Source organism: Pongo abelii, chromosome 2, assembly GCF_028885655.2.
Source record: "Pongo abelii isolate AG06213 chromosome 2, NHGRI_mPonAbe1-v2.0_pri, whole genome shotgun sequence".
NCBI classification, from domain to species: domain Eukaryota; kingdom Metazoa; phylum Chordata; class Mammalia; order Primates; family Hominidae; genus Pongo; species Pongo abelii.
This window is the reverse complement of record NC_085928.1, coordinates 112280931-112307377: the sequence shown is the minus strand read 5'-3', so window position 1 is coordinate 112307377 and position 26447 is coordinate 112280931. Positions and strand designations below refer to the sequence as shown.

The following is a 26447-nucleotide window of genomic DNA, read 5'->3' as shown; positions in this document are numbered from 1 at the left end:
TTGGCCAGGCTGGTCTCAAACTCCTGACCTCAAGTGATCCCAAAGTGCTGGGATTACGGGTGAGAGCCACTGTGCCTGGCCTTTTTACAACTCATTTTTGATACTGTGATACCTGGCTGGCTTCTGGGACTGTGGTGACAGCATTGCCAGTTTGGGGACTGTGGAAGGCCTGGAGGAGAGAGACCATCATCCTGCAAGAGGGAGCCAAAGTGCTGTTGAATCCAGTCTTCTCAAACTGTACTTGACCTCAAGTGCTGCGTTTATACTGCAGTAAAGTTCCTGTGGTTAGCAAAGGGAGATGTCTGCTATTGCATGGAATAATTGGGTGGCTATCTAAGATGTTAGAAAAAAAGCTGATTATTCTCTTTATTCTAAAACTCAGTGAATCATAAAGCTAGAAGAGTTTTTCTAGAATATCTCAGCTAGCCTGCCCCTTTACCTTCATTTAACAGTTGAGGGAACCCATGTTCAAATAGAGAACCCATACTCTCCCAGTTTACAGTAGGATAGTTCACCTGGAGCAGTTCAATTTGTGACCAGTACCTGCTGTAAGAAACGCAGCTTAGGTTGTGACCCAGTACTCACATAGGTAAATATGTGACAAACAACAGTTTAAACATGAAATAATATTCTTATTACATATAATGCACTTTGGTGTTTTCAGTTCTGTGCCATTGTATTTAAGTTAAAACAAAATGTCGGTTGCTGTTACTAAAATGGTTTCTTAACCCACTAATGAGTTTGAAACCTGTGGCCTGAAAAATGAATCTGTTGGCCGGGCGCAGTGGCTCACACCTGTAATCCCAGCATTTTGGGAGGCCGAGGAGGGCGAATCACCTGAGGTCAGGAGTTTGAGACCAGTCTGGCCAACGTGGTGAAACCCTGCCTCTACTAAAAATACAAAAATTAGCTGGGTGTGGTGGCACATGCCTGTAATCCCAGCTACTCAAGGGGCTGAGGCAGAAGAATTGCTTGAACCTGAGAGGCGGAGGTTGCAGTGAGCCGAGATTGTGCTACTGTACTCCAGCCTGGGCGACAGAGTGAGACTCTGTCTCAAACAACAACAAAAAAAAGAATCAATCTGCAGTGTACTTTATCCCTGTGAAGCAAAAGCCGTTTGCCTGGGACCGTGTGGGTAGTTAATAGCAGGTGTTGGACCAGAACCTAGGACTCCTCCCCAGCATTTTTCCTACCCCAAACGACATGTTTCCTTTCTTTCTTTCAAACCAGATGAACAGAGTAATTAGCACAGACTTCTAAAGTGATTTAATTTTTCTGACTTCTCCTCCCCTTGCCAAAACCCAAGTTGAATCTGACTGGTAGCAACTTGCTAAGTCTGCATTTGCTGATGGCGTCTGTCCACTATCAGGGGACGTCTTTCTTCCCACAGAGGCTTCCCTGCCTTTATATGCCACTCCAGATTTTCTTCTGTGTACTTGCTCTGCCTAATTGATGCCATCAGCTCAGCGAACAGAAAATTCTGTGCCCTTAAGAGTGTTTTTGTCTCTGAAGTATGGCAATTTTATGCATAACGTCTCCATTTTGAAAGTTGTTTTTTTCTTAAATGAAACCTAAGTAGCCTTTTCTAAGTAAAAAAACAAAAAAGCATGTAATTGTTTTTGAGAGTAACTTTAAACATTTTTGTTTCACATGAGGCAAAAATAAGGAATTCAATGCATTCCAGCCTAATGTGTGCTAAAGAGGCTGCCTCCCTGTGTCAGCTCTTGGCTTCATTGTAAGAGCATTTTAGAATTTCTATATTTATTCATTCATTCACTTAACACATAGCCACTGTTTCCCTCTGCCAGCCCCTGGCAATACAATAGCCCAACCCTCAGGTGGAGAGACAGGTTATCAAGTGATTGCACAAATATCAAAAGCAGTTGCGAATAATTGTTTTTAGAAGCATTTTTTTCTTTCCTGTAGGAACAAAGATTTGTTTTCATTACATTTTCAGGCTTCCCTTTCCTTGCGTGATGTCCGTGTAGCTCTCACACACTATGTGGGCAGAGGTTATGCCTGTTTTAACAGGCATCAAATGCCAACACAGATGATGAATTATTAATTCGTTTGTTATTTCTAGATGCTCATGTTTTCCTCATTTGACACTGAGCACCATTGACTCCTTCAGGAAACACAGGTCTTTTGAATCCCTGTTCTCCCTCTTTCCTTGCGTAGAAAGAGCGGGATTTAGAATTGGCTGCTCGCATCGGCCAGTCGTTGTTGAAGAAGAACAAGACCCTAACCGAGAGGAACGAGCTGCTGGAGGAGCAGGTGGAACACATCAGGGAGGAGGTAAGACACTGGAGGCCGAGGCTTCCAGGGGGCCCCGCCACAGGCCTGGGAGCCATGGGCATGGCTGAAGGAGATGACAGAATGGGGTCCTAGTTGGAAGGACGCTCCCGAGGGCACGACCGCGGCCTGAGCCCAGAACTGTCTGTTCTGAAACTTTCACCTGGGGACTAAAAGCCACCTTCCTGCAGCTCCTGCTGCTGCTTGTGTCTCCTTTCTTTCCTCAGGCCATGTAGATGGGATAGCTCAGGGTGGACACGGTACTCACTCAGTCGTACATCTGTGTACCACGTTCGGTGAGCCACAGTCCTTGTCCTCGGAGAGTCTAGACTCTAACCATGCAGGCTGATCAAGATGCTCCATGCTTGGCAGAAGGGCACCCAGGCTAACACGACAACGAGCAGGGGTTCCTGAGTCAGGCTGGGCGTGGGCAGCTGGAGAAGGAGCCCTGTTAGGAGGCCAGGTCGTGTACACAGAGGAAAGTGGCGACTCACATTCATCATTGTAGTATAATTTTGTGTGTGTAAAACAAAACAAGACAAAAATAGCCTGTTGTTTTCATGACAGAAACCCTCTTATTTCCATGATATAAATCTTGGCTGATGGATATCAATGGTGAGAGGAAGGGCATGGAGCTTTTTGGCTTATCTTAGGGTACCTAGGTTTAGAAGGAATGATGCTGATTTTCTGGAAGGGACATGGTGTGGACAGAGGAGAGTGGCTGTGGAGTCAGATGGGGTTGCTAGGGCAAGGATAAGAAGCTTAGAGCCAGGTCCTACTTAGTAGCTTCTTTTCTATCACTCTGTTCTTCTAACAGTTAATTTTAACTGTGACAACACTCCTCCTTGTTTCTTTTCCCCTTTTCTTTTTCTTTTTTCTTTCTTTTTTTTTGAGATGGAATTTCGCTCTTGTCACTCAGGCTGTAGTGCAGTGGTACGATCCCAGCTCACTGTAACCTCCACCCCCTGAGTTCAAGCTAGTCCTGCCTCAGCCTCCTGAGTAGCTGGGATTACAGGTGCCCACCACCACACCCAGCTAATTTTTCAATATTTTTGGTAGAGACGGGGTTTCACCCTGTTGGCCAGGTTGGTCTCGAACTCCTGACCTCAGGTCATCCGCCCACCTCAGCCTCCCAAAGTGCTGGGATTACAGGCATGAGCCACTGTGCCCAGCCTTTTTTTTTTTTTTTTTTTTGAGATAAGGTCTCACTCTGTCACTCAGGCTAGAGTGCAGTCGTGAGATCACAGCTCACTGCAGCCTTGACCTCCTGGATTCAAGCGATCCTCCCACCTCAGCCTCCTGAGTAGCTGGGACCACAGACGTGCCACCATGCCTGGCTAATTTTTGTGTTTTTTATAGAGAAGGGTTTCACCATGTTGTCCAGGCTGGTCTCAAACTCCTAGGCTCAAGCAATCCACCCGCCTTGGTCTCCCAAAGTGCTGGGATTACAGGCGTGAGCCCCTGCGCCTGGCCTCTTCTCCCCTATTTTCTATCAGAAACTTTCTTAGTGGGAGTGGATGCCTGTGTTCACGTTCCTAAGATGTATTCAACCTTTTTCCTTGTTAAAGCTATTCCCAGTACATTGTTGTCTGGGTTTAACAGTAGTTTTAGTATGATGAAGCATAGTCGCCACTATGTAAGAAAAGTTTTAATCCTGGGCTTTCTTTAAGATATGATGAGGGAGAATGCTGTTGTATTTTAGGAGAAATAAAGTGATTCCTGCATTCCCTGCCCCCAGAGTCATGACCTGGATTCCCTCTCATGTGACTGGTGGGAAAGCATGCTGGGTCAGCCCGGCCCCCTCCCAGCCACTTCTGAGCAGAGGGACATGCCAGCCAGTAACTCACAAATGGTCACCCATCAGCTTCTTCACTATACTGTTCTTGCTTGGGACAAGCCTCACCTTGCACAAAGAGGATCCAACTCTCTGGGAGTGGAAATGCCTTTTTTCCACCTTGGAAAAGCTTTGAATTTGAAAGCTATAACATGTTTCCCTTTGGCATATTATTAAATTATCAGTGTAGGTGTCGAAGCTAAAACTTTTATGCACATAAAATTGTCTTCTCCATGGAAGACATAATAATTCACTCTGTTTTGTAGAAAAGTTGCAATAAACCATAGACCCTAAGTCAAATTATAAACAAGAAAGAGTTAAAACGTAACTGCAGTTCTTATAGCACTGGTTCCCTATTCTTCAGTACTGCAGAGTGAAAGGGCAAATGAAAACTTCTACAGTACAACTTTATTTAAAAACCTTAAGTACAAATCAGGGTGATTTGCAAAGCCATCTCAGCAGAAGTCAGTGTAGCGATTCCCTGATGGCTGTCTCTTTTCTTCCTGTATGTGAAATTCCGATCTAGTAAGCATTGAGCGCAGAACGAGGTCTGGCTGGGCTTGGCCAGGAGCCTTGTGAGGGTGCTTCACAGAATGGGGCTGTGTGGTCATCCAAGTGTGAGAGCAAGGGTCGGTGAGCTGCCTGTATTGGCCCGTGCGGAGCTGGCATCTCCAGGACCCTATTTGGAGTTGGGATTTGGTTCTGGCAGAAGTGAATGAATGGCCTTTTCTTTCATTTAGTAACATCAATTTTTCTGGCTATTTGCCCAGCTGGTCATCTGGCTATTTCCAAAGGCCTTGAACAGTTGCATCCCCACAAGCATCATCCTTTTTTTTTTTTTTTGAGATGGAGTTTTGCTCTGTTGCCCAGACTGGAGTGCAGTGGTGTGATCTCGGCTCACTACAACCTCTGCCTCCCGTGTTCAAGCGATTCTCCTGCCTCAGCCTCCCGAGTAGCTGGGATTACAGGCACACGCCACCACTCTTGGCTAATTTTGTATTTTTAGTAGAGACGGAGTTTCACCATGTTGATCAGGCTGGTCTTGAACTCCTGACTTCAGGTGATCCGCCCACCTCGGCCTCCCAAAGTGCTGGGATTACAGGTGCCAGCCACCGTGCCCGGCCCCCAAGCATCATTCTAGTCCCCTCTCTGCTCTTCCCTGTACCAAAGTAGAAATTATGAATTTAGACAGCTTTCTACCAAAAAGTAATTGTGTTTCTTTTAAATAGATCAAATGAAAGCCTATTTTTTTGAATAGCACAAAATCAGTTTAAATGCTTTCACTTTCAATGGTGAATTTTAAGAAAAATATTGTCACTAAGTGGTAAGTGTTGGAATGTGAGTCGGGGGGGGGGGACAGTATCACCTTTTGGGAAGCAAATGATGGGCCCGCTCTGCTTGTGCAGGTGTCTCAGCTCCGGCATGAGCTGTCCATGAAGGATGAGCTGCTTCAGTTCTACACCAGTGCTGCAGAGGAGAGCGAGCCCGAATCCGTTTGCTCAACCCCGTAAGTCACCAGACGGCTGTATTTCTGGAGGCCAGAGCACAGGCTGGCCACTGTTGATGTCCTTGGAGTCACCTAGACAGGGTCACCTTCAGCAGCAATGGAGGTCAGCTGCTCTCAGCCTTCTCTGGACCAAACACCTCCAAGTGCCTCAAACAGATTGATTTTACTATTTTAGCGGGATATGGATGGACAGGTTTTTAGTTTTCCTTTTCCTGGGTCTTATTGCTTATTTGTCAATTTAGATTGATTTGCCCTGGCACATTAATGGATAATGGGTTAGGCTCTGCTGTTGGAGAGAATTCAGGGTTCTGGAGCCAGAGGTGCTGTGGCAGATCCTTGGGACAGGAAGGCGTGGTGTCTTCTCTGAGAGTCAGCAGATCCTCATGTTGGGAGCATGAACTCTAGAGCCCAGTGGGCTGGTTGCAGATCTTGGCTCTGGGACTTACTAGCTGCATGCTGTTGGCTAGGTTACTTAACCTCTGTACTTGTTTTGTCATTTGTAAAATGGAGATAACAGTAGAACTTAGGTCACAGAGTTATAAGCATTAATTGAGTTAAAACACAGAGTACTTACAAATGCATTGTGAGTATTAAATAAACTCCCAGACATCCTGAAATTGTGTAGGCTTTAAACAGAGTTGGTCCCCTGAATTCTAAGGTGATGTGGCAAGTTGTGGATAAAGGTTGAGATGTGGGTTCCGAATTGGTGGTGAGCCTGTGCACTGGGGGCGCTGTCTTCCTGGGGTTGGGAGAGCGGTCTGGTGGGTCATTGTCCTTCCTGCAAGCCCTTCTTTGTGTCTCCACATGGTTTGCCAGGTGGTGGGAGGAAACGCGTCTCCCTAGGTTGTGAGCGTACTTTCTCCCCCAGGTTGAAGAGGAATGAGTCGTCCTCCTCAGTCCAGAATTACTTTCATTTGGATTCTCTTCAAAAGAAGCTGAAAGACCTTGAAGAGGAGAATGTTGTACTTCGATCTGAGGTGATGTGCCCTCCCTTCTCTTGCCCCTGCTGGAAGGGAGGTGGCCCCATTCGCCTTATCTGGCAAGGACAACCATGGTTAAGTGCCCTCCTCAAAGGTGGCAGTCTGTGAAGAGCTGTACCAGGCGCTCGGCAGATGTGCCTCCTCTGTGCTCCAGGCACTGCCTTCCAGCCCAACACATGCCTCCCTGGCTGGGGCAGGCAAACCTGGTGAATGACATGGTGTGTGGACTGGGAAGAGTTGGAGGTCCCCTCCTTCACAGTCACTCCTGCAGTGAGGTCTCCCATGGTGTTCTCCAGCTCTGACCACAGCACCTGTGGAGAAACCCAGCCTTGTTTTCATGCTGCCACAGATCACATGCTCAAGGAAGTAGTCCATGGGTGCTCACAGAGAGCCATATTTCTTTTTCTTTTTTTTTTTTTGAGATGGAGTCTCGCTATGTCACCCAGGCTGGAGTGCAGTGGCGCGATCTTGGCTCTGCAACCTTCGCCTCCCGGGTTCAAGCTATTCTCCTGTCTCAGCCTTCTGAGTATCTGGGACTACAGGTGCATGCCACCATGCCCAGCTAATTTTTGTATTTTTAGTAGAGACGAGGTTTCACCATATTGGTCAGGCTAGTCTCGAACTCTTGACCTCAGGTGATCCACCTGCCTCGGCCTCCCAAAGTGCTGGGGTTACAGGCGTGAGCCACCGCGCCTGGCAGAGCCATATTTCTTAAACAATTAACTCAAAAAGGTTGAGCTGAGGCAACTTGGGGACTCATGCTTTTGAGTTTGTTTTATTGGCAAGGCAGTGTGCCAGGCACTTTGCCCACGTTATTTTTTTTTTAAGAGTTCACAACAGGGCTGAAAGCTGGTTACTTTGATTCTCATTGGTACGGTGGGCCCCAGGCTGCTAGGTGTTTTGATAACCCAAGGTCATTCGAGTGAGTAAATGACAAAGCTAGGATTGGCAAGTCTGTGACTCTAAGCCCTTTGTTTTTCGCCTTCACCCCACTGCCCCTCTTTAGAAACACCGATATGTGCAAATTTAGTACTGTTTGTCTTAATTAGTGGTGAGTTTCTGTCCTCTAGCCAAGGTATGATGTGGTACAGTACGGCCCTGTTTATCAGGCACCTGTGTGTCAGGTTGGAGCTGTGTGCCCACCTAGGCTGGCCCTGGGTTCCTGAGAGCCCCTTAATAGTGCAGACCATCTGTCAACTTGAACTTGCCCACACCTTGGTAAGATCTTCATGTTCCATCTGAACAAGATGCTCTTCTGCACGTCTTGTTCTGTTAGACCTCACCTCTTCCAGCACCTTGTTCACTGATGGGACATGTAAACCCAGATTGACCAAGAAGTCTGCCCAGGTTTCCTCTGTCAGCCAGTAGCTGAGCAAGGCAACAGCCCTGTGCTCCCTATTCTGAGTCCAGTGCTACCTCTTCCAGCACCTGCCCCAGGTAAATGCTCCAGCCCCGGGTGCCCAGCAACTCACCCAAAGCCAGCTGAGGGAATCTGATCCCAGCTATGGATTCCTGCTACCCCACATCCATTTTCTGAAGTGTAATGATTTTCTGGGGCCAGGACTGAGGGCTCAGAGACACTTCTGTCTAACTGGGGCTCTTGCTTGCTTGCTTGCTTTGTCTCTTTCTCTCTCCCTCTTTCTCCCCTCCCTCCCTTCCTTCCTTCCTTCCTCCCTCCCTCCCTCCCTCCATGGGAGTCTTACTCTGTCACCCATGCTGGAGTACAGTGGCGTGATCTTGGCTCAAGCAGCCCTCCTATCTCGGTCTCTCAAAGTGCTGGGATTATAGGTGTGAGCCACTGCGCCTGGTCTCGGGGCTTCTTCTTTGGGCCTTCAGATCTCTATCATCCAACCCTTTTCAGCCAGGGCAAGTTGTCCAGAGTCCTGGGATGGCTCTTGTGCCTCTGCATTTTAATGCTTTTGTGTTGGACCTTGTTCTTACTAAGCTTGAACACAGCAGGTTTAACTCCAACTTGAGACCTCATATGTTCAGTGCCTGGCACAAAGTAAGTGTTAGCCATTCCTGTGTGGTTATCCTTAGGATGCCTGCTGTGGGTAGTGTCCTAGGCACTGTGCGGGTTACAGAGCATCCATATTTATGAGCCAGGACAGTCACAAATAACAGATACAATGATAGGATGGTGGTGTTCGCGGTGTTTTTAACAGAGCAAGCTGTAGAGCGCCTGTGCCCGTTGCTTTGTGTAGCGCCCTCTAGTGGTATGCATTTTTCAGGTTTTCAGCTTTGAGAGTGCACATCGATTATTAAGCTAGGAATTCAGATGGACTTTCTGTATTTGAGGGTTCGATGAGTGACAGGTGGGGGAATGCTGAGGGCAGCTTCCCAGACCCCTGTTATCCCTTGCTTTATGCCTCAGCCCTTGCCTGCACCACCAGGCCACGTGAGAATGTGGAGCCTCTGACCTGGGTCTTGTCTACAGGCCAGCCAGCTGAAGACAGAGACCATCACCTATGAGGAGAAGGAGCAGCAGCTGGTCAACGACTGCGTGAAGGAGCTGAGTATGTCCCCGCACTGCTGTCTTCTTACTTCCTTACATCTGCTGTCATGATTAGACAGATTTGCGTCAGCCTTGCTAAAGTGCAGTCTCCTGCCAGCCTACGGCTCAGCAGCATTTTTCTTAAAACTAGAGGCCTCCCCACCTTGTGTGGTACCCCCTCTCTATTATTTAGTGCTAAGTTGCCAGCTATGTATTATCTCAGTTTAATCACTGAGGTGGATATTTAAATTTAATTTTGGCTTTATACTGGTATACTGGAATATTGGATTTGGTTTTTTCTTTTTTTTTTTTTTGGAGACAGAGTCTCACTCTGTCACCCAGGCTAGAGTACAGTGGTTGCGATCTCGGCTCACTGCAACCTCTGCCTCCCGGGTTCAAGCGATTCTGCCTGCTTAGCCTCTCGAGTAGCTAGGATTACAGGCACCCACCATCATGCCTGGCTAATTTTTGTATTTTTGTAGAGACAAGGTTTCACCATGTTGGCCAGGCTGGTCTTGAACTCCTGACCTCAGGTGATCCACCTGCCTTGGCCTCCCAAAGTGCTGGGATTACAGGCGTGAGACACCGCACCTGGCCAGAATATTGGAATTTTTTAATGCCTACGTTAGGCCCAGCTATAGAAACCTGTGTTGAAAATGTGGAAGAACAGCTTACTACCAGTAATTTGATTTGTGGAAGTTGAAGCCAGGGTTCTCACCTTTGCAAATAAATATTTCTCTCCTCCTCTTCATTTTAAGTTTACAAGTTAAGACCAAAGGTCAAAATACTAAGTATTTTGCATTTCAGTAAAATACTAAGTAATGAAACACACCTCATGTTCAAATCTAGTCAAGTGAGTTATGGCTCTGAATATGGGTTGAAAACTCCCAGGAAATTGCGCTGTGCAGTCAGTAGTTCCTTTTTAGAACTGGGTGCAGCAGGAGATTCCTATTTAGTCATATGGGTTGCTCATGTGTGGAATGTGAGGATTTGGCTAGATGCACTCATGTTTTGTCACTTTCTATCTGACCACTGGAGCCTCCCTGATTTGTTCTGGGGAGACAGCCTTGGTTGGTGGGCTTGGGACCCTACACTGAGCTCAGGAGTGCTATCTAATGGGGTGAGGTTCTTTTTCATAACTGATTGAGCCCTGAAGAAGCTGCTTTGCTTCGCCATGTGGGAAAATGGTCATTATGAGTTCCTTCCTGCACCCTCCCCACTCTACCCTGTCTTTTAGTAAGGATGATTTTTCTTGTGCAAACCACAAAGAAACCTTTCTCTCTGGGTCTGCATGTGTGGTGTTCTGACTTCCTCTCGTGATTGTTGTTTCTTTGTCAAAGGGGATGCGAATGTCCAGATTGCTAGTATCTCAGAGGAACTGGCCAAGAAGACGGAAGATGCTGCCCGCCAGCAAGAGGAGATCACACACCTGCTATCGCAAATAGTTGATTTGCAGAAAAAGGCAAAAGCTGTAAGGCTTCTCTGTTTATCTGGCTGATACAACAATGGCCATGCTGAGATGGGGAAGGGACATTTACTCCAGAAGATAGTGCTCTTTAGTTTCATATCTTAGCAGTTCGTGTTGCCCCTTTGCAGAAAAAGCTTAGTGGACTCAGTAGTATAAAACTGATTACCCTGAATTGGTGACGAGTCTTATTTGTGACCTCTTATCTCCTAAAATTATATTGAATTCATTAAAAAGATGTTGTAAATATGGACTTTTGCAGTTTAACTTATGAATCATCTAGTCTAGTATTTGTTTTTACACAGTGCACTAGGTATGTGCTGCAGTAGAGCAGTATCCTCTTCAGATTTAAGAAGAGGCAGCAAAATGGACTTTGCTATTAGTGTGGCGTAAAATGCTTTCAGAGTGCTTTGGAAGATGGGGGTGGGGCGGTGGGCTATAGAGAATGAATGTGGATATAGGAAAGACTTTACCTTCAAAATTATATAAAAAGCAGAATTTGAGTATAAGATGAGCATGTCCTTGTAGAAAGTGATGAGTTCATAATGGATTAGGTTAATAAGAGGGAAAAAGTTGGACTTTTACTAAGTATCTTAGAAAGTGATCTATCTTTGCCATGCTTTAGTGCGCAGTGGAAAATGAAGAACTTGTCCAGCATCTGGGGGCTGCTAAGGATGCCCAGCGGCAGCTCACGGCCGAGGTGAGCACCTCTCCCTCATTCTTTCAGTGCCTCTGATTGCAGCGAAGGTGTATTAGCCTTCCCGGACAGCTTTAGTCACGTCCATCGCAACTACTGTTTTTATTTTGAATTTCATTTCATTTTTATTTGTGGGAGAGTAAACCCAGTTGCACCTTGATTCTGTGCCCACTGACACTGTTACTGGTTATGGACACATGTGTGGCAGGGCTCTACACCAGCTGAGCCTGGCATGTGCAGGTGCCCAAAAAATGTTCAAAGAAATGAAACAGTACAACACAGAGCACTCTGGGAGAGGAATCTCACAGGTGTGGCTTGAAACATGGGTGTGACGATTTTCTTTTTCTTTCTCTCTTTTTCTCTTTTTGAGATGGGGTCTCATTCTGTCACCCAGGCTGGAGTACAGTGGCATGAGCATGGCTCACCGCAGACTCGACCTCCCCAGGCTCAGGTGATCCTCCTGAGTATCTGGGACTACAGGTGTGGGCTACCACGCCCACCTAATTTTTGTCTTTTTTGGAAAGATGAGATTTTGCCATGTTGCCCAGGCTGGTCTCAGCTGCGCCCAAGCAAACCGCCTGCCTTGCCTTCCCAAAGTGCTGAGATTACAGGTGTAAGCCATCATTCCTAGCCTGATTTTTCTTTTGCATGAAGTTGGTTTTGTTTCATTTGCCCATTGTTGGTATTTTAGAAGATTTCTGAGTCTGTAAGCTTGCCTCAAGTCAAAGAAAAAGCAAGCCTTTGAAAATTCTGTTATTTGGCCACAGGCGCACAGGACAGCTGGTTCCACACGTGCTGGGGACTCTGTTAGATTGCTGTGTCTTTCTGGCCCTCGGATGGGCAGATGTGTGTACACCTGGGTGCTCAGGAGATCCTGACCCTCTGTGTCTTTCCTGCCTGCAGCTGCGTGAGCTGGAGGACAAGTACGCAGAGTGCATGGAGATGCTGCATGAGGCGCAGGAGGAGCTGAAGAACCTCCGGAACAAAACCATGCCCAATACCACGTCTCGGCGCTACCACTCGCTGGGCCTGTTTCCCATGGTGAGCTGTGCTTTCTTCCCAGCCAGAGGACAGGAGGGGTTCTGGTGATAGGAGCACAGTGTCTGACATTCTGGCCACTGGAGTTGGGTGTTTACAGTTCATTTCTCATTGTATAGTTCAGATCTGAGTCTGAATCAAGGACACTTGAGTCTGACTGGTGGTTTCTTAACTACATAAGACAAATTGGTTCTTCATTTTCTGTTCCTCTAAATCTGTTGTCTTTTCTACTCCTGCCATTAAAAGATAAATTTAGTAGGAACTTGCTTTAGTGGGAACCTCAGGTATTTGGAAGATCTGACTCATACAGGTTGAGCATCTCTAATCCAGAATGCTTCACAATCCAAAACTTCCTGAGCACTGACATGATGCTCAAAGGAAATGGTCATTGGAGCATTTTGTATTTCAGATTTTCAGATTGGTATGTTTCAGCTGGCATGTATTCTGGAAATATCGCAAAATCTGAAGCACTACTGGCCTCAGGTATTTTGGATAAGTGATACTCAACCTGTTGCTGATTTTTTTTTTTTTTTTGACCTTATTGGACTGTGTGGCTATTTTGGCTGCACAAAATTCTGGAAGTACATTTCGGAATTTTTAAAACGCCATTACAGTTCTGCTGATTCTTTGTGTGCTTATTAATCATTCTCTTGGCAACTTTCAGTATCTGTTATCTGAAAAAAAGAATTCTTTCTGTGCTTAGGCTGGTAATTTCCTCCCTCTCTCTCACTCTCTCTCCTTTCTTTCTTTGAAAAATAGAGATAGGGTCTCGCTCTGTTGTCCAGCCTGGTCTTGAATTCCTGGCCTCAAGTGATCCTCTTACCTCAGTCTCCCAAAATGCTAGGAGTACAGGAGTGAGCCACTACACCCAGCCACATTATTCATGTTATTTTACTACAGTCTAATTTTTTAGCCCTGGCCTTATTTGCTTCATGTGCTTTGGGGCAACATGATTGAGAAGGGGATTTTCCAGGAGGTTAATCTTCTTGTGGAAATTGGGCAGCACAGGGATGAACCCCTTGGCTGATCATTGCCCTGTAAGGAAGCGTTATCAGAGATTGAGCTTCCTCATGTTATCTTCTATCAGACTAAAGGCCCTGGAAGATGGGGACCTTGTCTTCTTTGTAACGTTTCCGCCTTCCTCTTTTAATACTCTGTACCTGGCACAGTGCTTGGTATGCTGTAGAATTGTAGACATTTAATAGACATTATGTTTAGATGGATAGATGGACAGATAGACAGATGGCCTAAAGAGCAAACTCAAGAACTCCTGTATATTCCAGCTCTATTTCCATGGTTTGATGAAATGCTAAATGCTCTCTAAGGAGAGAAGAGCTTTTGAGAGAAACTCCCCCAAGTGAGATAGGAGCGGATGGCTGCATAAATGCTTGTGAGATTCTGTCCCTTCTGAAATTGGCCTTTTCCTTGGAGCTCTTTCCCTTCAGCCTCCATTGCTGACCCCCAGCAGATACTGTCCGCATCCCCCACACCTTGTTGTCTGGCCCACTTTCCCTAAATCATGATTTCTTTTCTTCTTTGCTCCCATGTATCAAAGTCAGGAAGTCAGGCAAGAACAGCCACCCTTCTCTCCGCCTCAAGAAGCTTCATTGAAATCTGAGGGAAACAAAAAGAAAGACATATAACATAGTCAGCTTTCTAGGGCACAGATGGGTGATCCAGTGATTCCAGTAATCTCAGTAAAATCAGCAAAGAATATTCAGTCCCCCAAGTTCCCTGATCTAGCACTAACCACACTTGGCTCACACGCTGGCCTGTGTAGCTTTGCAGGCTCCTTGCCTGGGTTCCCTCCTTCCTGGCTTCTCATCTTGGTGCAGTGAGCTCCTGGCGCCATCTTGTTTCCTGGGCACCCAGGATCCACTCTACTGCCTTCCCCTCTCTCAAGGACAGACCTCTCTTTGAAAACTAAACTATTGCGTGAGAAAAGTCTAATTGAAATTTGCATTTCAGTTTCTTCTGGAGGGATTCTCAGCTTTCATATTTGCTGAGGTAAAGTTTTTGTTTGCCTTTTTCTGTAGCTCTTGGCACAGCCCAGTTTTTGAAGATGGCTGTTTTTAAAGTGTATTATGCATTAAAGGTATTTAAAGCAGTCTAAAGATTGCATCATGCAGAATGCCCAGATCTGCCTCTTTTTCTCCTAGCCATTCTAATCGCTGAATAAAACAGTGAGTAGCAGTTTTTTGCACAACTATGTTCCCAATTCTCTTGCCTTATGGCAGGAGTTCATCTGGGATCCACAGATGAAATTCGGGGGGGGCTGTGAAATTAGTTCCTAATTGTACTCAATATTTCCTTCCTTTATGAAGGTCACCAGGTCACAGTGATATTAGCACTGCTTGTGACTTTGTCATCATTAGAAATCACAGGTATTTTAATGGCACATTTCTTTTTTTCTTCTTTTTTTTTTTTTGAGATGGAGTCTTGCTCTGTCATCCAGGCTGGAGTGCAGTGGTGCGATCTTGGCTCACTGCAACCTCCCTCTCCTGTGTTCAAGCGATTCTCCTGCCTCAACCTCCCAAGTAGCTGGGACTACAGGCATGTGCCACCACGCCCGGCTAATTTTTTTTTTTTTTGTATTTTTAGTAGAGATGGGGTTTCACCATGTTGGCCAAGCTGGTCTCGAACTCCTTACCTCAGGTGATCCACCCGTCTCGGCCTCCCAAAGTGCTAGGATTACAGGCATGAGCCACCGTGCCTGGCCCTATGGCACATTTCCATTGTTATAGATGCCTCACAACACCACAGATGCTGATCTCCACTTCAAAATGACAGCAGTAACCAGTCCTGAACTCATTTCTCTCTCCTCTCTCCTCTCTCTCTCTCTCCTCTCTCTCTCTCTCTCTCTTTCTCTTCTCTGTCTCTGTCTCTCTGTCACACACACACACACACACACACACACACACGTTGTTATATTGATATATATCTGCCTTCTTTTATAATCCTCATAATTTTATTTGCCTAAAAATATTATTCCAAGAAGGAGTCCACAGACTTGCCTGGATTGCCAGAGGGGAGAGGGTCATGGCCAAAAACAAGTCACAGAGCCTGCATGTGACTTTATCTCAGTATGGCTTTGAAATTACAGTCATATCTGAGGGGGATTGAGGACCCCCTGCAGATACCAAATCCTTCAGTGCCTGAGTCCCTGATATGAAAGGGCATAGTGTTTGCTTATAACCTATGCATGCCCTTCCACATACAAAAAAATCATCTCTAGATTACTGGTAATACCTCATACAATGTAAATGCTATGTAAGGAGTTGTTATACTGTACCGATTTTTAAATTTGTATTATTTTTTGGGTTTTTTTCCCCCCAAATTTTCTATCTAAGATTAGTTGAATCTGAGGAAGTGGAACCCACAGATACGGAGGGCTGACTGTAGTAATTTGACACTTCATTTTTCTTAAGGTGTATGAAGGTCTTTTCTTCTGTATTTGTAAATTATGTGGCGAATAACAGTATTAAAAAATAAGCTGGCTTAAAAGATGTCAGACTCACCTAGGGAAGTCCTTACTAGACATAACGTTTAATGGCAATCTGTGGGTAATAATTACGAAATAAAATGCATATTTGTGAATAAGGATTGAAAAAAGCCTGCTAGCCCTTTATTCATCTCACTTCCTGCTGACTCCTGTGGAGTCTCCCCACTTGGTTCCAGCCCCCAGACTGGAGCATCCCCATGGACCATGAAGCCACTGAGGTGGATGCCCTGGAGTCCCCAGGCTCTGTCTGCTGGGAAGCCACTGGCCACATGTGGCTGTGCAAATTTAAGTCAATTAAATTAAAATATAATTACAAGTTCAGGTCCTCAGTCACAAGCCACATTTCTTGTGCTCACTAGCCACCCCTGGCTGCTGGTTTCCACATGTACGTATGTCCCAGCACAAAGGACGCGTCCATCATCGCAGGTTGTTCTGTTGTTTAACATGAATTTAGCCTTTCCCTTCACGTTATCCTCCATGGATGTCCTCCTCTGGTGCTGAACTGTGCTTTTCTGCACACACCTGGTCCTGTGGGTATCTACCATGTGTAAGGGATTGTGTGTTAGGCTCCACCTCCTACAGTACTGAGTGATGGGTGGTACAGGAGAGGGGGCATCCATCTGGTAGCTTTTAATGTTGAGTCTCAGCTTGAGGCCTGGCCCATTGGTGAAGTGAGAAGTCATCAGTGACTAGCCTTCCCCTGACCCACAAAGCTGGAGAGAGAAATATGTGAGCTGTTGAGAAAAGTGGCAAAGACTTACTGTGTTTGGTGTCTGCTTCAGAAAAAAATGTGAGATTCCTAGTGGAAACAGGAATCCTACATTTCCTGGGCAGGTTGTTTAAAGATGGGTGGGCCATGGATAGTTGGCAGTGAGAGGAACTTCCCTTGCAGGAGGCCAGGGAGGATGAGAGCAGGGACCTAGAGATGGCAGTGTGCGTGACTCACGTCATGTATATAGAGACCCTCTCACTAGCACAGAGTGCCCTTTGGAGGTGGGAAAGGCTTCTCCAGGAGCCAAAGTTGGAGGCCCTTGGTCTGTTCTCGGTGTCAGAATCTTAGACACAGAGGGGGTGTGACAGACCCTGTAGACTAGGGGGACAGTAGCTTTGTGTGGCTTGTGTGGGCTCTGTTGCCATATCTCACTGTAAGCTCAGAGGTATTTGGAAATTCACCTGTCTCCATCATTCTGAACACATCACCCCTCCCTCATAAGTTCTGCATCCCATCTTGTAGCCATGGTTGCAGCTCCATGGTTTGGCCAACGGAGCATAGGGTTTGCTTTTAGACACCTAATGGCATATGAGTCAGCAGCTTTACACTCAGTGCCCAGTGGCGCTGCCACACTCAGAACCTGCCTGGGCAACTGCTCAGCCAGGGTCTCTGACAACAGAGAGTGCTGTTAAGTTTGTGTTGTGGGAAGACCGTGAGCTTCTGATGCCTTGGTTTACTCCCCATGGCCCACCTGGGTGCATACCTCTTTTAGAGACAGAGCATTTGAATTGGCGCTCACTTGACATTTGTCTTTCTGGCTTTTCCCAGGATTCCTTGGCAGCAGAGATTGAGGGAACGATGCGCAAGGAGCTGCAGTTGGAAGAGGCCGAGTCTCCAGACATCACGTATGGCCACAGTTTTTACAGTTTTGAGCTTCCCAGAGACCAACTTGTGACCAGTGCAGTGTTCAAAACCTAGCAATGTTGAGGCTCTGGGTACCAATAGTGATTGACTATTGTCCTTCCCAGTCCAGATTAAGGGAAATAATAGAACACAGCTGACAGCATTCCTCTGCTCCTCTTATTAGCTTTTGTTAGTGTTAATTTTTATTTATTTTTTAGAGATGGGGTGTCTCACTTTATTGGCCACGCCAGAGTGCAGTGTTGTGATCATAGCTCACTGCAGCCTCGAACTCCTAGGCTCAAGTAATCCTGCTGCCTCAGCCTCTTGAGTAGCTGGGACTACAGGCGCATGCCACCATTTCCAGCTAATTAAAAAAAATCTTTTGTAGACATGGGGCTTCACCATGTTGCTCAGGCTGATCTCAAACTCCTGGCTTCAAGTGATCCCCTGCCTTGGCCTTCCCAAAGTGTTGGGATTACAGGTGTGAGCCACCACTGGCCTGTGAGCCACGGTGCTCCTCTTCTTCTTAGGTTTTAAAGACAAATTGTGAACTTCCAGAAAGTCCTAGAAAAGGAGAGATGTCTTTCCCATCTCTCTTAACGCAAGCTTCGTCTTGATATTGCTACACGGATTTATCTTTCCTTTCAGTGGAAAACATTTAAAAAATTTTAAATCAACGTAGTGTGAGATTCAGAGGGGTCTTCAAAGATTTTGTGCAAGGCTTCTATCTCCATCTGAATACACCTAGGGATATGAGCTTCTACCATCTCTCTTCCTACCTCAACTCTTGTACTTAGCCTTCCCCAAGGTGTTTGTAAGGAACCTGTGGACCAGGTTTCATTGTGTTTTCTGTGTACCCAGACTCCATAGACAGAACTTAAATGAGATCCTGGGAGTGACAAGTGTCCAAGTGAAGTTCGGTATAAGTGTGACACCCTCTGCAGCCCAGAAGGAAGTGGCCATTGTAAAAACATGCCTACCCTTTTCTCTTTAAAAGGGAACAAATGAGCATCAAAGTGTGGTTCTGCTCCTAAAATAACACTTTCCAAAAATAGACAAATCTAGTATTTATCATCTCATTATAGAAGTGAAAGACTAAGTCTTCCTTTTTTTATATGAATGTTTAACAAATATTCATTCTACAAGTATTGGTTGATTTCTGCTGTGCGGAGCAGTGAACACTGCCCTGCTGCAGCATGTATTCTAGTGAATATTATGAAAAAAGAAATCTAGGAGACAAAAGTCATACTTAAGTATTTTTATTTGTAGGTTAAGCTTTAGGGATGTGAAACACAATTTCACTCTTGCTGGCATCACCTTTAGGATATAACCATGCATTCGAGTCCTGGATTTAGTGGGTGTTGAATCTCTCAAATTTCACTTTGTGAAGGAGGCAGCCAATACCCTAAGAAACATGTGGCAGGCACAGGATAGCGGGCTGCTTGGGGACTCGTCACAGGCCAGGTGCCCTTTTGGCTCAGTTGATAATTTTTGGAGGGTTAAACTCCAGGGTTGTGCCCGCATTTGCTCACTCACGGATGTCGTGCATTCTCCCTAGTCACCAGAAGCGTGTCTTTGAGACAGTAAGAAACATCAACCAGGTTGTCAAGCAGAGATCTCTGACCCCTTCTCCCATGAACATCCCCGGCTCCAACCAGTCCTCGGCCGTGAACTCCCTCCTGTCCAGCTGCGTCAGCACCCCCCGATCCAGCTTCTACGGCAGCGACATAGGCAACGTCGTCCTTGACAACAAGACCAACAGCATCATTCTGGAAACAGAGGCAGCCGACCTGGGGTGAGCAAGCTGGGAGTTTTCACTTCTCTGTTTTGGGGTGAGGAGTGGTAGTATGGATTGTCTGCAGGCTCAGTAATTATTAAGAGGGAGGTAGATGAGAGTCACCTGAAAAATACAGACCTGGCCAGTCGTGGTGGCTCACGCCTGTAATCCTAGCACTTTGGGAGGCTGAGGCGGGAGGATTGCCTGAGCTCAGGAGTTTTGAGACCAGCCTGGGCAACTTTGCAAAACCTCATCTTTACTAAACATACAAAAAATTAGCTGGGCGTGGTGGCATGCACCTGTAATCTCAGCTACTCAGGAGGCTGAGGCAGGAGAATCGCTTGAACCCGGGAGGTGGAGGTTGCAGCAAGCTGATAATTGCACCACTGCACTCCTGCCTGGGTGACGGAGTGAGACTCTGTCTCAAAAAAAAAAAAGCGGACCTTACAGTTCTCCAAATCTGTTCTACCTACCCACTGAGCCTATGCCTATCCTTGATATGATATTTTAATCAGCTTAAAGATGTATAACAAGATGATACCAGAAAGTCTGCTTTCCTGTGAAATGCTTAGGGGGAGGATTAATGAATTTTTGTTGTTGTTAATCTTCACGGTAAGGCTACAGAATAGACATTTGTTTTGTGACCCTTTTGTAGCTTGATGTTGGAAAGGCTGAGGAGGACTCAGGCTGTCTGTCTTGTGACCAGAATGTGGTCACAAGGTTCAGAGGGTGGGGTGCAGGGGGACCAAGGTGCCCAGGACTGGGCTTTCCTCAGGAATGGTCAGTTCCTCTTTGTCCTGAAGCCCTGCAGAACCTGGACACACACACACACACGGTTCAGAGGGTGGGGTGCAGGGCGGCCAAGGTGCCCAGGACACACACACACACACACACACACACACACACACACACACACACACACACACACACACACACACACACACACACACACACACACACACACACACACACACCCATTGTTCACACACACACACACACACACACACCCACCCATTGTTCACTTTGTGCACCCTTAACTTAATAAAATTGATTCTTCCGGACCAGTTGGAACAGACAGATAGGAAGCTCCTTGATCAGAGCAGGTTTTGTTCAGAGTTGGGGTCTGGGCTCTTTTCCTTCAAGAGAAGAGAGAAGCATGCCTTAAACCCATTATCCTTCTGGTAGCCAGGAACAGCAACCTACAGGTTTCTTCCTAAAGGTTCTTCAGGGAGATGTTTACGGGGACTGAATTTACTTAGTCTGTGTGCAAATATTCATCCCACCTTAGTCTTCACCCCACCTCAACCCCACTAAAAAAGACCCTTGGCGGGAGTAGTTCTGGACACTAATTTATTTCCCCCTGTTGCCTAAATGTCAACTGCTTGCCTTGGTTCCCATGGAGAATCCTGTAGCCCCAGGGAACGTCCACCGCTGTGCATTGAGCAGTCGGGCCTCTGTGGCCTTGGAGCCCTGCTAGCGTTCCACCCTCACGCCCCTTTCTTCCTCCAGAAATGATGAGCGGAGTAAGAAGCCGGGGACGCCGGGCACCCCAGGCTCCCACGACCTGGAGACGGCGCTGAGGCGGCTGTCCCTGCGCCGGGAGAACTACCTCTCGGAGAGGAGGTTCTTTGAGGAGGAGCAAGAGAGGAAGCTCCAGGAGCTGGCGGAGAAGGGCGAGCTGCGCAGTGGCTCCCTCACACCCACTGAGAGCATCATGTCCCTGGGCACGCACTCCCGCTTCTCCGAGTTCACTGGCTTCTCCGGCATGTCCTTCAGCAGCCGCTCCTACCTGCCTGAGAAGCTCCAGATCGTGAAGCCGCTGGAAGGTGATCGCACAGGGCCTCGGCCCCTCTCTGTCCTCCTGGGGGACTCCCTGTGGTCCCTGATCCACCTGCGGAAGGCAGGGCACCTCTGTCACGCCTACTCCTTTTTCTTCCGAGACAGCCACCCGCGCTGCTGGTTTGAGTTCCTCTGAGGGTAGCGCTCAGCCTAGGCCTCTGTCCCTCCCCTCTGGCTGGCAGGTGTGACAGTGCACACATTAGCCACCAAACTCACCAAGGAGAGACAATTATGTGCACTGTGGTCTTCTAGTTCTTTCCTTTGCCTTTAGAACCTTAGAAATAAAAAGCTTTTGTGGTGGTAGAGGCACTGCCAACAGATTAAAAAATTAATTAGGTTTTGCCTGTGGGTGTGAGGAATGCAGAGAATTAATGCTTTAGCTTTTCCACAGTTTTGGTGTCAGGGAGAGGTTCCAAGCAAACTCTCTTAAATGGGGATTTTTTTTCCCCCATAACCACCTGAATGTGATTTGTGGGCTTATGTGTTCTGATTTGAACTTCATATAGCAAGGTTGTGGCTTTTGGCAGATGCAGTATGTTCTGAGCTTGGCTCCTAGAGTCTACAATTTGGAGCCCAGGAAGGGGTGGCTGTGGAGACAAGTGAGTTTTGTACCTCCGTAAGCCACTCTTTTTCAGGGTCAGTTCATGTGTTAGTATCAGGGGCATCTCAGATGATTAAACTCATGGGAAAAACTTCCTCCTTCCCTCTCTCCCTCTTGCCCTCCCGCCTCTTTTTTTTTTTTTTTTTTTGATTTAGGCACTTATAAAATGTTTTCCCTCTACCTACTGCTATCCTGCCGAGAGCCACCAAGTGTTTATATTTTTCGTTTTTTTCTCCTTTAGTTTGGAAAGCCATATAAGTTTGAGAAAGTGTTTTAAAACTCTGTGTTACACTTATGATGCAGAGCCAAATCAGAACTTCTGTAAGGCAGAACTTGCCCAACTTTTAAAAAAATTGTTGTCCCCTCTAAGGAGCCTTCTTAGACGTTTTTTCCTAATCACCCCCCAAAGACATTTTAATACCACATATATATTGTTTATGTACTATATGTATATCCATATACAGTATACATAAACAATACATAAGCAATACATCTGTGGTATTAAAATTAAAAAGAATCCAATTATGTTTACCTCAAAGAACCTGTTTTTGCTTCTTGGGAGCATATTGCCCCTGTGAGACTGCATGCTATAAGGTAAGGTTGTGCTTGTTTAAAGACCCAAGATATGACTGGATTCCGCGGTCTCCAAAGGAAAAGGGCGGGCTAGTTTGTTTTTATTATTATTTTAAAATTGTATAATTGGGGTCTTTCTTAGAGTTCAGAAAAGGTATGGCTTACTCTTTTTTAATTGTTTATTTGGCTGTAAGCTTGGTGATTGTTTTCTGATCCACACTGTGTCTGTTCTTCAATAAAATCTTTCATTTCTGCAGTTTTACTTTCTGCCTTACTTTTCTTTTTTCTCCTTTGTCACTCAAAGATCATTGGAATTTATCATCTCTGTCTTGTCTGCTTTCTATATTTGACTCTGTGTTTCATTAGATCATCTAAGAATATGTTTTTGAATTTATTTTCAAAGCACATGTTTTAGCCAGTTCATCTTTATTTCTTTTAATTTTGTGACTTGGCAGTATTTTTGTGATTAGTTAATAGGTTAATAGGAAATCCTGTTAGATTAGCAAGGTGAATTTCATCTATAGTGCTCTGCTACCCAGGAGGCTAAAACAATACAATTAAAAAGTTATTTGTCTTATCACAGTGGCCTATAACACAAACTCATGATACAGATTCTTTTGGCTCCATTTTGTGGTTCTCTGACTTCTTAGCTGTTTATTTATGTATTTGGTTTTTGAAACAGGATCTCACTGTGTCACCCAGGCTGCAGTACAGTAGTGTGATCATAGCTCACTATAAGCTTGAATTCCTGGGCTCAAGCAATCCTCCTACCTCAGCTTCCCAAGTAGCTAGGACTACAGGAGTGTACCACCACACCTGGCTAATTTATTTATTTGTAGAGACAGGGTCTTACTATGTTGCCCAGGCTGGTCTTGAACCATTGCCCTCAAGTTACCCTTCCACCTCAGCCTCCCAAAGTGTTAGGATTACAGGCATGAGTCACCACACCTGGCTCAGACTTCTTAGCTGTTACAACCAGTATTTTCTTTTTTCCCTCCCTGCCACAGTTATTTTTTGTGTTACCATGTTTAATATGATAAGATGGGATGCTGACACAGAAGTTAGCCTGGGCTAGGTTCAGTACAGCTCTGACTGTGACATTAGATAAATCACCCCACTTTTTGAGCCCTGTTTGCTGTTTAGTTGTGGTTGTGAAATAGGCTGATAGCCATCAAACCAGATTGTGGTGAGGAGTAAATGTGAAGTATTTTATATTGTACCTGGCATCTAATAGGTGCTTATTAAAATGTTGGCTTCTCAAGCTTGCTCCAATCCAGGTCTGTAGGGCTGAGTTACTAGTGTTGAGATCTGGACCAGCACTAGGGTCATGTTCTTAAATTATCTTTTTCTGTTGGCCCACTGAGAAGCTAATAAGATTCCCATAATCACCAGCAGCCCAGGTAAATGTAACTGGGGTGAGGTCCCTAGAGACTGTTGGCTGAGATCATAGCAGATAGCCAATCAGTGTTTTCCATCTGGTTCCTTTACCTGTTTAATTAATCTTGCCATCTGCTTATTGTGAAAGCCAAAAAGCTAAGTGTTTGAGAGTGCTAGCACTCTCTTGTCTCTTCATCTCACCTTACCAGTTTTAAGCAGGCGAAGAACAAACAAACCATTCAAACTAGAAAGATATCTGTGTTAAAAAGACCAAGGCGGGCAGTATTTTTTTCCTGTAATTTGCACTTCCTTTCTGCTTAATCATAACCAAGGTAGCATTTCCAAATAAATAATATGTAAATAAGGGAAAGGATACACTTCAAAGCTGTACATTATCCAGCAGGTTTCATTCTAGTGTCTAAGCCCTGATGCTCCTCTGACATCAGTGGATTTGGGGGTTTCCTCTCCTTTGATGACGAAAATGTTTTAGCTGGAACACTCGGGTATGGAAGGAAAGCAGAGGGGGAAAGACACAATGACCGTGGTTATGTTTTCCCCACTGTCCATGCCCTTTTCCCATAGAACTTTATCTTGGGGCCAACCAGGAACATGAAGTTTCCTCTCTTTCCTTGCCCTGTTTGCCTAATTCCTGCCTGGTTTTAATGTGGGTGGGAGGAGTGAGCAGGTCTTGAGTTGGTAATGGGAGGTAGCTCATATTACAGTGTTTGGCAAATAAAGGAAGCCAGGCTGGGGGATGAGCTGGAGAAATGGAAAGAAAGAGGTAACTTGGGCTCTGAATAAGATGCAGTTCGTATTTATTTTTTAATTCTTATACCTTCACTCCAGGCAGCCAGGAGATTGGTAGAATTCCCACATGATGGTTTAGGCAGCAGCAGGGAGGTGAAGCATGAGGTGTCCTGCCCAGTTGATGGGCTTGGCAAACCCCGCTGGGACTTTGGAACCAGCCGGGAGTGGAGATAGTCCATGAGCCCCACAGCATGACATAACTGAAATAGCACAGTCAGGTTTGAGAAAGCACCCACATGGGAATCTAGAAAGCCATTCAGGTGTGTTATTGACTAGGTTTCGGAGGCTCTCATGTGTAAGGCCTCTCACTGCTGAGAGTTAAGAGAATGGACACTGGAGCCAGCCTTGGTTTCAGTCCCAGATCAGTCAAGCCACTTGCCAGCTATGCAGCCTCTAGCAAGTTACTTTCCCTTCCCGTACTCAAGTTTCCTCATCTGCAGAATGCAGACAGCAGGGATAACGTGAAGATTAAGTGAATTATAAGTGTAGACCTCAGAAAAGTGCCTGGCGCTTAGTAAAAGCCCAGTAAAAGTTGGCTGTTCTTACATGAGTAAAGGATGCCCAAGGCATGGGATAAAAATCTGAGCATGATGCGTCTTTTCACATAATGTTTTAGTTGTAATTTTACTAAATTTCCTTGGCTGTGGAGTGTCAGAGAATGCAAATAACTCCATGCATTTCTGTGGCCTCCTTAACTCCAAACAGCAGACCCTTTGTAGCCTCATTTCTCTCTCTTCAGCCCATCCTTGGGAGCGGGTGAGGAGAGGGAGTGATGGGGCAGCCTGTTGAACATTTGGAGAAGAAAGGCCTATGAGACTCTTGTCAGGGCCCAGACCTCCAGCCTCCCTGGGTTCTTTCCCAGTGAATTGTAAACATCTCAGACCCCCTTCAGAAGGATGAGGAGGTTTGGCATTTCCTTACCAGGGTTCTTCACTTCCCAGAGTCTATTGGCATACCCCCCTTTTCCCTTCCAAAAGTAGAGGTGACGTGGCCATATTGTACCTGGGGTTTTCTCATCATCCTTCTCAGACTCCAGTGTACAGTCCCAAACTGAACATGGCAGTACAGTGGCTACTTTAAGACTTCTCGTGGTGCTGTTTTGTTATCAGGAATGTGCCTGCACAGCCAGTGAGCATTTGTACTGGGGCCCATTAGGTAGTGTGAATGGGAGTCCCCAGGGACAGCAGAGAACTTCTATCAGCAGGAATATCTCCTGGCAGGCCCTGGACACCCATCTGGAAATTCTGCTGCTGACCATTTGTGCAGCTGGGACACTGATGTCCTTCTTGTTCTCAGACCTGTGGGTTTTGATGGGTGGGCAGTGTGAAAACTTAGTCTTTAGTTCTGAACCCCGGCTATGCCACTACTCATTAAGTGGCTTTGGAAAGTTATCTAACTTCAGGCAGCCACCATTCCCCTATCTGTAAAGTGTATAATCATACTTAGTTCCTAGGATGGTTTCGAGGAGTGAGTTGATATAATACATGTAAAACAAACTGCGATGCAGGCCTGCCTCAATATAGGGAAGCTTAATTTAAAAAATCACAGTGATGCTGTGGCATCTGGGACTCGGGAGCCCATGAACTGGTCTCCGCAGGTCTGTGAAGCCCCGGCCTTGTTTGCATGGTGTTGCTAGCATGCGCGCTTCCTTTAGGAAGTGGGTCCACAGCTTCCTTCAGATTCTCGAAACATCTGAGAGTTAAGAACCACAGCTCTAGAGCAAGGCTTCTCAATCCCAGCCCTGTTGACATTTGGGACCAGTTTGTTCTTTGTTGTGGGGGCTGTCCTGTACATTGTGGGATGTTTGGCAGCATCTCTGGCTTTTACCCCCTAGATGCCATTAGCACCAGATGCCGTTCCTCCACAGCTGTGACAACCAAACGTGTCTCCAGACATTACCAAATGTCCCTGGCGGGGTGGGGTACGGGGCGCAAAATTGTCCCTAGTTGAGAACACCGCTCTAGATGCATCTTAGCACCTAGTGAGAGAACGGATATGTGATACCCTCTTTCATTATAGTCATTCTTTCCTATTTCTTTTTTTCTTGAA

The 26447-nt window shown here is 46.0% G+C and overlaps 1 protein-coding gene across 13 annotated transcripts in view; it reads left to right on the top strand.

Annotated features, from left to right (window-relative positions):
* Positions 1–26447, top strand: part of TRAK1 (trafficking kinesin protein 1) — a 210696-nt gene that overhangs the window by 166673 nt on the left and 17576 nt on the right. For all 13 annotated transcript variants that reach the window (XM_063722118.1, XM_024244444.3, XM_063722119.1 and 10 more), the window contains 10 exons: positions 2179–2295; positions 5533–5633; positions 6502–6610; positions 9051–9129; positions 10448–10578; positions 11198–11272; positions 12173–12310; positions 17350–17426; positions 18983–19219; positions 20711–21027. In XM_063722118.1, the coding sequence (XP_063578188.1) occupies positions 2179–2295; positions 5533–5633; positions 6502–6610; positions 9051–9129; positions 10448–10578; positions 11198–11272; positions 12173–12310; positions 17350–17426; positions 18983–19219; positions 20711–21027 (1381 nt within the window). The remainder of the gene's footprint in view (positions 1–2178; positions 2296–5532; positions 5634–6501; positions 6611–9050; positions 9130–10447; positions 10579–11197; positions 11273–12172; positions 12311–17349; positions 17427–18982; positions 19220–20710; positions 21028–26447) is intronic.